The sequence below is a fragment of the Triplophysa dalaica genome, chromosome 9 (assembly GCF_015846415.1).
Source record: "Triplophysa dalaica isolate WHDGS20190420 chromosome 9, ASM1584641v1, whole genome shotgun sequence".
NCBI classification, from domain to species: Eukaryota; Metazoa; Chordata; class Actinopteri; order Cypriniformes; family Nemacheilidae; genus Triplophysa; species Triplophysa dalaica.
Window position 1 is genome coordinate 11,781,207 of NC_079550.1, and position 14,267 is coordinate 11,795,473.

General features: G+C 38.7%; 2 protein-coding genes across 8 annotated transcripts in view; one reads left to right on the top strand and one right to left on the bottom strand.

Annotated features, from left to right (window-relative positions):
• The window catches only part of sgsm2 (small G protein signaling modulator 2), a 58,175-nt gene extending 51,472 nt beyond the window's left edge, over window positions 1-6,703 (top strand). For all 6 annotated transcript variants that reach the window (XM_056756648.1, XM_056756649.1, XM_056756652.1 and 3 more), the window contains 7 exons: window positions 607-972; window positions 1,320-1,444; window positions 1,569-1,651; window positions 1,873-1,982; window positions 2,100-2,196; window positions 3,211-3,378; window positions 3,460-6,703. In XM_056756648.1, coding sequence (XP_056612626.1) covers window positions 607-972; window positions 1,320-1,444; window positions 1,569-1,651; window positions 1,873-1,982; window positions 2,100-2,196; window positions 3,211-3,378; window positions 3,460-3,548 — 1,038 coding nt within the window. In that variant the 3' untranslated portion in view covers window positions 3,549-6,703. The remainder of the gene's footprint in view (window positions 1-606; window positions 973-1,319; window positions 1,445-1,568; window positions 1,652-1,872; window positions 1,983-2,099; window positions 2,197-3,210; window positions 3,379-3,459) is intronic.
• Window positions 6,704-6,863: 160 nt separating this feature from the next.
• The window catches only part of tpst1 (tyrosylprotein sulfotransferase 1), a 35,836-nt gene continuing 28,432 nt past the window's right edge, over window positions 6,864-14,267 (bottom strand). The window contains exons 4-6 of one of the 2 annotated variants that reach the window (XM_056756655.1): window positions 8,983-9,033; window positions 8,124-8,186; window positions 6,864-7,500 (exon numbers count right to left, since the gene is read on the bottom strand). In XM_056756655.1, coding sequence (XP_056612633.1) covers window positions 8,151-8,186; window positions 8,983-9,033 — 87 coding nt within the window. In that variant the 3' untranslated portion in view covers window positions 6,864-7,500; window positions 8,124-8,150. The remainder of the gene's footprint in view (window positions 7,501-8,123; window positions 8,187-8,982; window positions 9,034-14,267) is intronic. The other variant, XM_056756656.1, reaches the window with a different exon arrangement.

Below are 14,267 nucleotides of genomic sequence, written 5' to 3' on the forward strand. Positions count from 1 at the left end.
AGGTTTCAAGTACAATGTACAATAGCATTCTTTAGAAAAGTGGGCCCATATTGGCAGGATAGCATCCTGCAGCTGATGGAGATTTATGGGATGCACGAAGCTCCCGTTCCACCACATCCCAAAGATGCTCTGTTGGGTTGAGATCTGATGACTGTGGGGGCCATTTTAGTTCAGTGAACTCATTGTCATGTTCAAGAAACCAATTTGAAATGATTCAAGCTTTGTGACATGGTGCATTATCCTGCTGGATGTAGCCATCAGAGGATGGGTACATGGTGGTCATAAAGGGATGGACATGGTCAGAAACAATGCTCAGGTAGGCCTTGGCATTTAAACGATGCACTAAGGGGCCTAAAGTGTGCCAAGAAAACATCCCCCACACCATTACACCACCACCATAATTGTATTAATGAGAAATTGAACAGGTGTTCCTAATAATCCTTTGGTGAGTGTATATACATTATAAAAAGTGTTATGTGTAAATAAATGACATTGCACGTTGTTGTCAATACATTTCTATTATTGCACTTGATGGTTGACCGAAGTGAGGTGATGATGTACCGTACAGGTATGTGATCGTAACATCCCCACGTTTTCTCTCCTCAGGTATTCATGTCAGTGGATGAACCTGATGCTGGTGGTCATAACACATCATGCGAGGGAGACAGTACACCCACCTTAACCACTGTGGTGACCCCGGCTATGCTAGCCCCAGATGAGAGACCTCTGGTGGAGTTTGACTCTCCAGATTCAGGTCTGCCCTCCTCCAGACACTACTCGGTGACATCTGGACATTCCCAAATCATGTCTAGCATAGATGACGGACAGAGCATGGAGGAAGACACCACGCCCACCGGGACTATAGAGGAGCAGGGTGGACAGGACCCTTTGAGTGAAGACAAACTCTGCAGTCAGCTGGAAAGACTCACAACCGCCAATGAGGGCACTGCACCTTCCTTTTCCTCTTATACGGTATATTAATGCACATTTGAGCTGTTGGGGTATTGTGAAATACAAGCAGTGATTTACTTCAATAAAATCTTAAGCAACATTCTACATTCATGGAAATTTTGTGTTCTTGTTTTATCTTTTATACTTTTACATTTAATAAATTACTGTTGTGAGTGCATGTTTAATGATGACATTCTCATTGTAATTTAGACCCTCATTGTTTTCGTGCTGAATAAATACAGTATATACAGACATATGTGCATCAGTATTTTAGAAATGTTTCCCAGTATAAAGTAGAATCATTGTGTTTGTTGTGTCTTTTTCTCCATATTTTTTTTTCTGATATCAAATCCTGCGTCTGTGTACAGATTGAGTTGTTGGACAAGGTGGCGCTGAATCTGCACAGAATTGATAAAGACGTCCAGCGTTGTGACCGTAACTACTATTACTTCACTACAAGCAATCTGGAGAAACTACGCAACATCATGTGCAGGTGGGCAGAGCATGAGTGAATCTCTCTCTCTGTTTCTATTCTCATTCAATTTTTTAAATCTTTCTGTCAGGTTCATTGAATCATAAATACAAACTGTCCTTGTCTCTCATGTCTCATGAATCAGTTATGTGTGGGAACATCTGGAGATTGGCTATGTGCAAGGCATGTGTGACCTTCTAGCCCCTCTGATGGTAATTTTGGATGATGGTAAGAGTTATGAAGATCAGTATTAACTATAAAACAGTGATGAACAAAAATGTTGACAAAACAATGACTGTAAACAGCAGAAACATTTCACATAAAAGAAGAAACAAAGTGCATGCCATTGGTTTAGTCTCTATTACAGAATCAAATATATACCTTGTAAATTCATTTAAATGCCTTGCTGTCGTCATTAATATTTGATCTTCTCTTTATCCACTTCTAAGAGTGCTTGGCCTACAGCTGTTTCACTCAGCTCATGAAAAGAATGAGTCAGAATTTTCCTACCGGAGGAGCTATGGACACTCATTTCGCCAACATGAGGTCACTCATACAGGTAACAATGCACATGATCCGATTCCTTAATCTTCAATTCCCGAGTCTGTGCCACGATTCGTCAGTTCCTCTGATGCCACTGTGACATGACTATGATCTGAACACAATGTTTTTCTAGATCCTGGACTCTGAGTTGTTTGAGCTCATGCATCAGAATGGAGATTACACACATTTCTACTTCTGTTATCGCTGGTTCCTTTTAGACTTCAAAAGAGGTAAAAAGACGAGTTGATTGAAACTGTTAACATTTCACACTACCGGTCAAAGGTTTTTACTCATTTACTTTTTCATACTTTCCAGAGTAACATTAAACTCATATAAATTATGGAATAAAACCAAGGGTAGCATATTGCAACTATATCAGATTTTTTTATTATTATAGATAACTTTATATATTTTAGCGCATGCAAGTACTACGTTATACGCTCAGTTCGTTTTTTTAAAGGTTGAACATGTTAAGCATGAGAAGACCGCATGTTAACATTGTAAAGAAGTCAGAATGCATGACACATCGTTGCAACACCCCTTTAATGTATAATGATTCACACATACAGTTTAGAGTAAAAATATCTGGGTCATGAATAAGTATTTTTTTAGGCTTCATATAAACTTTAGACGGTAAGAGAAAAATATGAGCATTAAAAAAAATTACTTTTTCATCTTAAAATTTGGTTTGCCTATAAGGAAGGGTCACATATGTCAGATTATTTCCAGTAGGGTGAATGGGCCAACTAAACATATGCCGGATGAGCATTATCACTTTAGCTCATTTCTGACAGGAGGAATAAGCCATATTGCAACTGTTCCTAGTCTCCCTAACATATAAATATGGTAGGAATAGGAATTTGGTCTGGTGTGTTCAGAGTTTAATCAGTCTTATTATCAATCAATAACACTTATCTGCCTATTTATAAATAAGCAGAACCAAAACTGCTGTCTTCTGCCTTTAAATGCATAGACAGGCAGCATTTGAACACTATTTGAAAACATTTACACGTAGTTATATTTGCGTAAAAATGTAAACGCATTTAAAACTATTCTGCAGATTTTCCCCTAAATTTTAGGGGTCAACACCTTCAAATGTTTCTCATTATCTTAAAAAAACTTTGATTTGAAGTGTTCAAAACTTTTGACTGGTAGTCTACATTTTTTTTAAATCCTTATTTTATTTTGGCAAATTAACAGAATTTTTCATTTATCTCGCTGTTCTTTTTCTGTGTGTCCATAAGAGCTTCTCTATGAGGATGTGTTTGCAGTATGGGAGGTCATCTGGGTGGCCCCCCGCATCTCTTCCAAGCACTTCGTCCTCTTCATTGCACTGGCCTTGGTGGAGGTGTACAGGGACATCATCCTGGACAACAACATGGACTTCACAGACATCATCAAATTCTTTAACGGTAAGTGAACAAAAAAAGTTAACCAGGAAGCGTATCGTGAGAATGCCAGGCCTGTGAATCACTGCTTTGTGTTAATAACAGAGATGGCAGAGCGCCACGACGTGCAGCACATCCTCCGAATAGCGCGGGAGTTGGTACACAAGGTCCAGACCCTCATCGAGAACAAGTGAGGATGCAGAGAACGGAAGACTAACGCCCACCAAGCCTTACCTTGCCGTTTCTAATCTTCTCGCTCTCCGCACGAGCCTTTGGACCACCAACGGTCACGTGGACTTCAACTTCTGACTCTGAATATCGTTTGCCTGCCACAGAATGCCGTTGTGTCAGACTCTGACGTTGTCTGCATGCTCGTGGTGTTTTAAGCACACTGTGACTGAGGTTTTTTCTTTTTTGCCGTACACGCCTCCAGCACACATATCATGTCCCTTTAGTTTTATTAAAACCGGGTCGACAGCCGTCTCCATTCCATAATGGCCCGAATCGAAGTATTCAGCGCTTAGTGGTAAATCACTGGAGGTTGGTGCTGTTGTTATACGGTTATCTTTGATATAGCCCTCAAATAATGTCTTAGCCACGAAGAAGTCGCTAACACAGTGTGTGACCAAAAGGACTGTGCCAATGACCTTGTTATAGTATTTATATAGCTCGTTTTATAGTTCTTTTTGTTCGTTTTGCCTTTATGACTAGTCGCCCGTTCTTCTGATCATGGAATAAAAACAGTTGACGTTGCCTTCATAATACGTTTCACTCGCACCCATACTTTTGCACTTTGAATCTGTTGAAACACCAGTGATGCTCCTTTAGCCTCACACAGGAGGAATAGGGGTTGAGGTGTGACTCAGGATTCACTCCACCTCCCTTAATGTTCTAAAGTCTGGATCTTCTTTGAGAAGATGCTGCCAGACTCTTCCATTGGTCAGCAAGCTGCTTCCACATGATGAGTGCAATGTCACAAGACCAGTTTGTCCTAGTACATCCGAGCATGCATGCTGGCTGGTGTCTTTGTCTAAAATGTTTATCCTTTGTTCACACTGCAAAAGTGTTTTTTAAACATCACAATTTAAGACATCACTGAATTTTAAGCCAACCTACTGTTACTCTTGTTAAAAACAGATCACATATTTTTGGAAATAGACTCATAGGTGTAATTCACTTCCATATACTGTCTTCCCATTCTTTGAGTATTTAATGTCTATGTTCAGAATGGAATGCTGGCTTACTATGCAGTATAATGTATACATGCATGCTACAAATGTTAATCGTGCAAGATGTCAAATTTATTTTTGTACTTTATTATTGGTATTATTTGAGTAATTATTATATATCGGTTTTTAAAAATACTATTTTGTGTGAAAATGTGTCTAATATTACTTATAACACTGGAAATGTTGAGTGTTTTGCACAGTGGGCTCTATTTCCTGCTGCACATTTGTTTATCCATGTATTCCAAGCATATATTCACATACTTTGCGCAGTATATTGCAGAAAGGGACTAGTATGGTAGTAAGCTATTCTGAACATAGTCTAAATAATCCCCCTAAAGAAAAAGCTATAGTTTTATAACACTTAATAGAGATTATGGGAAACGTGGTTTTACCATGTGACAACTGGTCACTGCCTCAAATCTTGAAAATTCCCTTTGTCCTTGGTTCAGGTTTAATGTGTGCGAGTGTGAGGGATCTTTTAACCCTCGTGAAAGGTTTACTTCTGACACGAGCTTGTGTACCAAAGCCTCTTAAATATCATCCTTGTCATACAAATGTGTCATTTTATTCCATAACGCGAAGACTGTTGATTAGGTGTACGAGACAAATCATTTCTTTTATTTCTATTGTGGGAAAAAAACAAGTCATTTGTTGACCTCCTTTCCATGTGAACTATTGCACTGTAAATACAAAGAGAAAAGCCCTGGATTTCTATGAGGACAGAACTGTCAACTGTATTTTAGATGCTATTTTTTACTTTACTTATAGAGACTGTGCTTCTAAGAAATATATATATATTAACCTGGAGAGCTGTACAATTTGAATGTGGGAAACCTTTGTTACTTGTTGACTGTTATGTCCCTTATCAACGTTGTGCACTGGTTTCTATTCGTTTAAAACATATATGTACATTATGTTTGGAGGCCAACATCAGAATGATGAAGTATGTATTCTAACGGATGTATCAGTTACCTTGAATGTATATGTATTTATGTATTCTGAAAAACAAGTTGTTCATTAATAATATTAAAACCCTTTCATATTCAGAAAGTACAAAGTCTCTTGAAAATTCGGCAATTCAAGGACTACAGTTTCTGTGCCACTGAAGTTTCAGTGCTCGAATTGAACCAAGTCTTATGGGGTCCCCCCAGAAGCTTTTTTTTGGTGGGGGTCAGTCTCCCAACACACAATTTATACAAAATACACACTATATTTCAGAATAATATGCATAACTATATACTAATGAAAAACAGGCCTACATAAAAGAACAGGCTTTTTTTGGGGTGGGGCGTTTCAAATATAAAGAGACATGACAACTAGCCATTGTAAATAATTAATTCCCGAAATGTACAATATCCATAGCATGAATTTAATCACAATAGTCATAATTTTTACTCGAACAAAAATATCAATATCCGAGGAACCCCCTAAATCTATTTTTTACATCTTATGGGGAGTCCCTAATGCCTTAAGGGGGGTCCCGGATCCCCCCAGCCCCCTTCAATTCGAGCACTGCTGTAGGTTTATTACAAAACAATACACTTTAATTATAGTAAACTCGTTAGTTTTTTTGTATCACCATTTGTGTAACACCATAAACACGTTATGTGGCCCAAAGTTAACTTCTGGGAGACATCAAGAAAGAATCAATAACTGTTGAGTAGTTTTAATTCATTACATGTAGGCTACTATACAATAAAAGAGTAATATAAATTAAAATATAACTTTGTTACCGGTTATGGCTATAATTATCACTCACCGGAAGCTACATTCGGGCCAGACGTGTCACAGTTATATTCTGAACTATAACAATATACTACATGTAACATAATTAAACTAAGGGCCATAGAAAACCATACTTCAAGTACATACGTTACTATTTTAAAGTAGGCTATAGTTCGCTTTAAACACTTGGCTTCTCTTATGTTTATGTCAACATAAACGGTTACATTGCATTTTAACTCTAATGTTGTTTAACATTTTGTTCAAATTTATTTGAAGATAATCTTACAATTTCAGTCCTAAGCAAAACTCACTTGACGCTTCCTTCGTCACACATTCGCAGTATATTAAAGTGACCACACGGGGGCGTCAAAGTTAAGCAGATACTTGTCGAAAGTCAAACATGAACAGATATACCAAAAAGTTAGTAATAAACGTCATCTATTTTAACCGTGTATCTAGTCATCAACATCTGCTCATTCACTGGTGCTAATTTGAAGGCAGGAATAAGACAACAATGTCCCATTGTCCTATTAGGAATGTGATTATGTTAGCACATTGGCTGCCAACAGCACCGATGGATTTTATTTCACATAACGAAATGAGTACATAATTATGATTTAAGTACAAAAACAACAATTGCTTAAACAACAGAAATCCACATACAACTGCTGCTTGATGCAAGCTTCTCTGTCAATGGAGAAACATCATTGAGCCTCGTGTTTAACACTGACAGCTTATTTATTATCGCTCCCAATGTACATAAGGTCACTCCATTGTGAATGCAAGAGAACAAAATGCAATTCTACCGTATTTCAATCTTGCAAATCATTCAGTACCCAAGGAATAGCACATTACGAAGGCATGAAAAAAAAACAGATCGGGTCTTCTGAAGCTAACGCTAACATAAATGCATCCTTTAGCTAATTAAATCCACTGTATTTTCTTATAACAGAATCACAGGTTGGCAGAAAAAATTACCAAGTAAAAAGCGTACAATGTGGAAAATAAAAAAAGAAACAAAACATGAACAAAAACAATGACATTCTTAGGCCACAATTGTTACAGTACAACATCAAAGGCCAAACTGTCCTCCAAAGAGTGGTCTGGGGCCAAATGTCTGTTTGTGTAAGTGTTTCCATGCGTGGGTGACGTAGGTCCATCATGGTCCCACAACATCTGCTTCTACTCAGCCCTGAAACACAGTAACAGGAGCTGAATGAGCATCCAGCTGTGAAAGCACTGAATCTATGTTTAAAGCACTAGCCTGCTACAGCAATCTAGAGTTGAGAACCAGTGATGAGGGAGAATATTTGGAATTACAGGTCTGTGTGTTGTAGTATGATGCATTCACACCCTCAATTGCTAAAACAGCAAAACTGAATTTTGAAAATTGAATTTGTGTGCTAAGTGTCTCCATTAATTACTTATATAATAACAGCTATATGTGACCCGCCTTGTCAAAACCCAGACACATTTTTGTGAATGACTGTTTATTACCTAAAATCATCAAGTTCAAATGTTAATGTGAATTATCATACATTCTAGTATTGAAAATAATTAATTACAGTATTAAATATAGAAATATAATCATTTACGGCAATCATTCTATGGCTAGGACTACTTTACAAGAGTTTTAATAATGTTACATTAACAGATCAAGTCATATGATTCAGATGCATTAATTATCTTTTTTTATTAGGCTTCTAATTGGTTTAGACATTTGTGATGAGTCATTCATTCTCAGGAAACAATGTTTGTCCAAATTTATTTTTAAACGAACTCACTTCTGCCAATAAACAAATTATAGTAACTCACTCCTATGGATGAATCTCTCCTCTTCTCCTAACTTGGGTTTGGCTTTTCTGGAGACTTCTGAAGCTGTGTAAAAGAGAGATAATGTGTTAAACATCAACTCTTAGAAAGAAGCCCATCTCTGTGTGGACACATACTGGACAATTAGTGAAATGCACAAATTAATACAGTTTGGTGTTTTATGGATTCTTTCACTAATGTTAGATGACTTGACAATTCAATCCCATTGAGATAATATATTTTATATATTCTCAATAACAGAGAAAATATCTAGAGACAAACTCCTTGCTATTACAGTTTTGATAAGACAATGTGAGCATTGTGGCGGTAACGCTAAATTTGAACCTCCATCCCTGATAAAAAACCCCGATCCATATCAGCTGCAATCCAAACCCAACCTGATCCTCTCCCAATAAAAATCTGTTTTTATTTCACCCTGGTAAAAATAAACCCTCAAGGATTCTATTATGAAATCAAAAACATGGAAAATCTGATATAAACGCATCGTTCAAGAGGGGGCAGTGTAAACCTACTAACAGTGAAAGCGTGCTGCTAACTGCGTAAGCGTTGAGTGTTTGAAATGAGGCCACATACAAAACTAACAGCCAATGTGATTGGATACATTCCAAAAATTAATAACATGAGATCAGAGGACAACAAGCTGGAGAAGATCGCAGAGTACCAAATTAACCAGAATTATGACAAAAAAAGATTTTAATATCAGTGTGAGTGGAAGCAGATGAAGAACATCTCAAATAGCAACCACTTTATTTACTGATGGTGGGCATTAAAATAGACAGAAAAACAGAACAACAGCTATGTTTGAAGAGAGTTTTAAGGACAGGCAGAATATCTACAATACCTGTGTCTGTTCTTTAAGAAAATCAGGGAGCTGAAATTCACCCTTAAAGACCTGGAAAAACAGAGAGCTTATTTTAGAAGCTGTGCAACACAGGAACTACAACACACAGCTATTTTCCTCAGTACAGTGTTTCTGGAGATATTAAAGGGATAGTTCACCCCCACCCCAAAAAAACACAAAATAAGATATTTGAAAAATGTCGGTAACCGAACGATGACGGTCCCCATTGACTTGCATTAGTTTTGTGTCCATAAAATAGAAGTGAATGGGTACCGCTGTTGTTCGGTCACCAACATTTTTTTAAATGTCTTCATTTGTGCTTTGCAGAAGAAAGTCATACAGCGTTAATGATGTAAGAATTTACATTTTGGGATGAACTATCCCTTTAAACTGCACATTGTCCATTTATATTTCTTTCCACGAAAATCTGTTTCTCCTTTTTTTAATGATATCAGTGTCTGAAAACATTTTCAAAACTGCATCGATACAAAGGCGTTTATATGCCTCCAGGCGGCTAGAATGACCAAATGAAAAGCGTTACAGAGGCTTCACAAGGCGCGTAGTACGGATTACAGAAATCTTGTGTGAAACACTCTCTCCGGCTGCTGAGAGGATATTGTGTGTCAATTCCCAGGGTGTTTTACTTCACAAAATTCACAAGCCCTATCCAGGCATCAGAGCTGGGGATGAAAGAAAGACAGAAAGATTGTGGGAGAATTTAAGAGAGAGAGAATGTTGTTCACTGTTGATGTGAGAAGCAGTCAGCGTGTCTGCTCCGCTGAGCATCTGAGCACCGCTTACAATCTCCAACTAACACAAGTCCAGCTGATCTCACTTCCTGGCTTTCTAGGCTTGCAAAACAGATAATGAGGAACTCACAGAGAGGGGCAAACACTCTTGAATGAGCAGGAGAGAGACGGCGACCCGAGGGGATGGACGGCTTCAAGCTTTCAAAACAGTTCTGTGTAGTGTCAAGACTGTAAGAAACCTTAAGCTCTCCGGTGCTGTTGTCCATGGTCCAATGTGTAATATTGGTCTATTGACAGAAATGCCATATAATATACACTCACCTAAAGGATTATTATGAACACCTGTTCAATTTCTCATTGATGCATTTATGGTGGTGGTGTAATGGTGTGGGGGAATGTTTTCTTGGCACACTTTAGGCCCCTTAGTGCCAATTGGGCATTGTTTAAATGTCACGGCCTACCTGAGCATTGTTTATGACCATGTCCATCCCTTTATGACCACCATGTACCCATCCTCTGATGGCTACTTCCAGCAGAATAATGCACCATGTCACAAAGCTCGAATCATTTCAAATTGGTTTCTTGAACATGACAATGAGTTCACTATACTAAAATGGCCCCCACAGTCACCAGATCTCAACCCAACAGAGCATCTTTGGGATGTGGTGGAACGGGAGCTTCGTGCATCCCACAAATCTCCATCAACTGCAAGATGCTATCCTATCAATATGGGCCAACATTTCTAAAGAATGCTTTCAGCACCTTGTTGAATCAATGCCACGTAGAATTAAGGCAGTTCTGAAGGCGAAAGGGGGTCAAATCCAGTATTAGCATGGTGTTCCTAATAATCCTTTAGGTGAGTGTACATGACTGTGTGTTCAGAGGTGTACAGTATAAAGACCTACTTTATGAAGCGTTTTGTTTTTATTATACTAGAATAAGCTATTTCTATTTACAAAAACCACGGGACCCCTTACATGGAATTCGCCATGTTGTTTCTACAGTAGCACTAAACAGACAAACTGCTCTACAGACCACGTTTTGTAAATGCGTTATCTCTTTCGGCAAAGATGCAAAAACATGACGACATCTTAGTTCTGTGTCAGTAAAATTGGTTAATTTTGGGAGCAAAGCATTTTCATGTAGAGAGTAGACTTACTTTGCTCTCCACATCACAGTCAGGTCGACCGTGGAATATGACTGTTACATAAGACTTCATACCTTATTAGCGTGAGGGAACTCCAGCAGGCCACTGGTGCGTCAAAAGTAGGGGTACAGGCAATGGGGGGAGGAAGAGAGATCGGGGATGGGATTCTTTTGGGTTGAGTTGGCTGGCCTGCTTTGCGTTAAGAAGCCTGAATGGAATTTGTTTGCAATACGAAAAGACACGCGATGTTTCACATTTCCCAATGATCAGTTTCGTACTGATCGATCTCTCTTAGACTGCTACACTCTCACAATTCTCTGTCTTTGGAGAGGGGGAACTCAAAAGAACAGAAGAAAATGTTTTTCAGGTGTATCACCATGGTGAAAGGAAAAACAATCAGACTCTCGTTCGCTCACATGTGAATGATTAATGTCTTGAGAACTCAGGCCATACCTACAGTACATCTGGAGCCTGTTTGATTCATCGTGTGAGCAAATGAGCGTCACTGAATGCAGCACAGGAGTCATAAATGGCAGTTCATAATTTGTATTATGTATCCTCACTAGGGGTGTCATCGACTGGGGATTTATATAGATGAATCAGAATCGTCACGTCTTGCCTATAGTAGACTGACAGTCGAATCGCACGTGTGCTTGTGTGTGCATGTGGCGATGACACCAGGTGGTTAACAAGGATACAGCGTAAAGCTGCGCAACATCGATGCACCAAAAAACAATCAAATATTAATTTCCAGAATCTGTTTCAAACAGAATAAACCTTTTTAATAAACTTTCCTTTTTAAAGGTTCAAGTCACAATGTGCAAAACAATTGTGTTGAGGCAAAATGTCTGAAATGCAGGGGAACATATATTCAAAACACAAGCCACAATTAAATGGACATTTTCCTTAAACATGACGTAATGCAACAATACTGTAGCACTAACTAGATCAGATCTCGCCTTAAAACTACTCGATAATTATTAATTACTAAAAATTTAACAGACGGGAATACAGAACGTTCATTAGCGATGAACTACCAATAAAGTTATATTATTTACCGAATGTAAAAGTGGAATGCAGTAAAGCATCTCACCGTTTAAAAAAACAATTTCAACTTTTTTCCAACGCACTCTTTCTCTGTCCTCCTGACACGCGCTTTCAGTATAGAGAATGACAAGCTCCGAAAGTCTGCGCCTTGCTTGCTATATGCAGTGATTCTGGTTGTATTAGTTTGCGAGTCATCTGCGGGTGTGTGCTGAACGTGCTGCTTCTCTTTACCGGGCTCAGGAGAGACGCGATCCTGCGCTGGGTCGTAGCCAGATCTAGCTCTCATATGCGCCAGGGCTTTTCAGTACCCAACCCTAAAAATGTCCCATTTCATGGATCATAAATCATATTTTTGACGCCGCAGTGCATGCCTGTCTGCTACCCCACTCCCCATTTAACCAGAATGGCAAGATCCCCATTGCATTACACTTTTCCGAAGATTCGACCTGTGAGGTATAGTCGAATCAGGCTCCTCCTATCGAAGAATCGAATCTTTGACTATTCGGGGTCATCCCTAGTCTAACAGGCCTGTTAGTGGCATATCTGTTTGCCTACTCTCTTCGAGGGATATACCAGCATGACACAAAATGAGACAGCAAGGACCCCTAATAATATTTGTTCACAATTGCCTATGTAACGGTACACATTTTCTTCTACAAGCAAAAACATTGAGTGGTGAGAATAATCTGTCGAAACTTGCAGACAACTGAGGGTGTGTGTGATTCAGACTGTCATATGAGAGCAAAATTCTTGAGATCCTCACAGCTCCTGAGCTCCAGGGGAGGCGGGTTGTGTGGAAAAACTGACTGTGCGGCTCAACAGGGGAATTCAGTGCTGGAATGTTTACATTGAACTCTGCCCTCATGACTTAATGAACAGTAAGTTGACATATATATGATAAACAAAACATGGGCTACAACATGGACTGATGGCGTCAACAGAAGCTTACATCAACATCAGAGCTAGTAGTATATTAAAGGTCCAGTGTATGAAATTTAGCGGGATCTGGTGATGAGGTTGACATTGCAACCAGCGGCTCTCCTGCCCCTCCCTTTCAAAGCACTACGGTGGCTGACACATTCAAGTGTTAATAGTAAATTAAAATAATGACAAAAATTTTAGAAAACGGCTTTATTTCCAGGATGAAGACGAGGCGATGATGAGACGAAAAGCAAGGCCATTAAACGACAACTGAGACTTTTTCAGCACAGAAAAATGATGATATTAAAATCAAACAGGGATGAAAGATTAAAAAAGTATACATTTTCTGCAGCGGGTAACTTAATTTCTGCAATCTGGCAACCACACGCTAACACTCTCACTTTGGGAGCGCCATTAAGGATCTCAAGTCAATAAACAAGTGCCAATTTCCGGGAGAACTTAAGGTAGAGGTTGGATGTCTATGAATAAGCTCTGTGTTTTCCACTCAGTGGAAATACTTCTTAGTTGAAGCTAGATGAAGTTGAATATACTATGCACATGATTTTACATTTTATTGATTTGTGTTTATTGGAATAATAGATACTTTTTCTCAAACGACAACATTGACTGTGATTAAACTTAATCTTAAGCAAAAACAATTTTTTTTCATTTTAACCATTACACAGCATGCCGAACATGTTGTAAGTTTGACTAAAATGAGACGAAAATAGATAGACATTTAGTTAACAGGACAAGGATGACTAAATAAGATAAAAACTAAAAGGTGTATTCATCGTAGGCCTAGAACTAAGACTAAAATTAAAAATAGCTGACAAAATTAACACGACACAGAACTAAGATGTTGTCCCATATTCTCTTCTTTGCCGACTGAGATGACGTATTTACAAAACGTGCTCTGTAAAGCAGTTTGTCCATTTAGGGCTACTGTAGAAACAACATGGTGGATTCCGTGCAAGGGGACCCACACTGTATGAACCACTGAAAAAAGGTGATAAAAGCAATAGGAAACATCTCTTCCTTCCCCCTAATGTAAAGACATGCTTAAAGAGCTTAAGATGTCATAAGTAAAGTACACGAGGGTGTTTAATCCCTAATGGTTTTTGAGCTGCGGTCAATAGTGTGCTTTAAATGTGAGGCGAAGGGCAGACACTGATGTTGACAGATATGTGCAGCAGACTGCACCTCAGTCTCGAGCTGTCTGTGGTCTCCCAGCACTACCACCAGCAAATCTACACTGACCAAAATTATAAACGCAACACTTTTTTGTTTTTCCCCCCATTTTTCATGAGCTCAATTCAAAGATCTAAGATTTTTTGTATGTACACAAAAGGCCTATTTCTCTCAAATATTGTGCACAAATCTGTCTGTATCTGTGTGAGTGAGCACTTCTGCTTTAACAA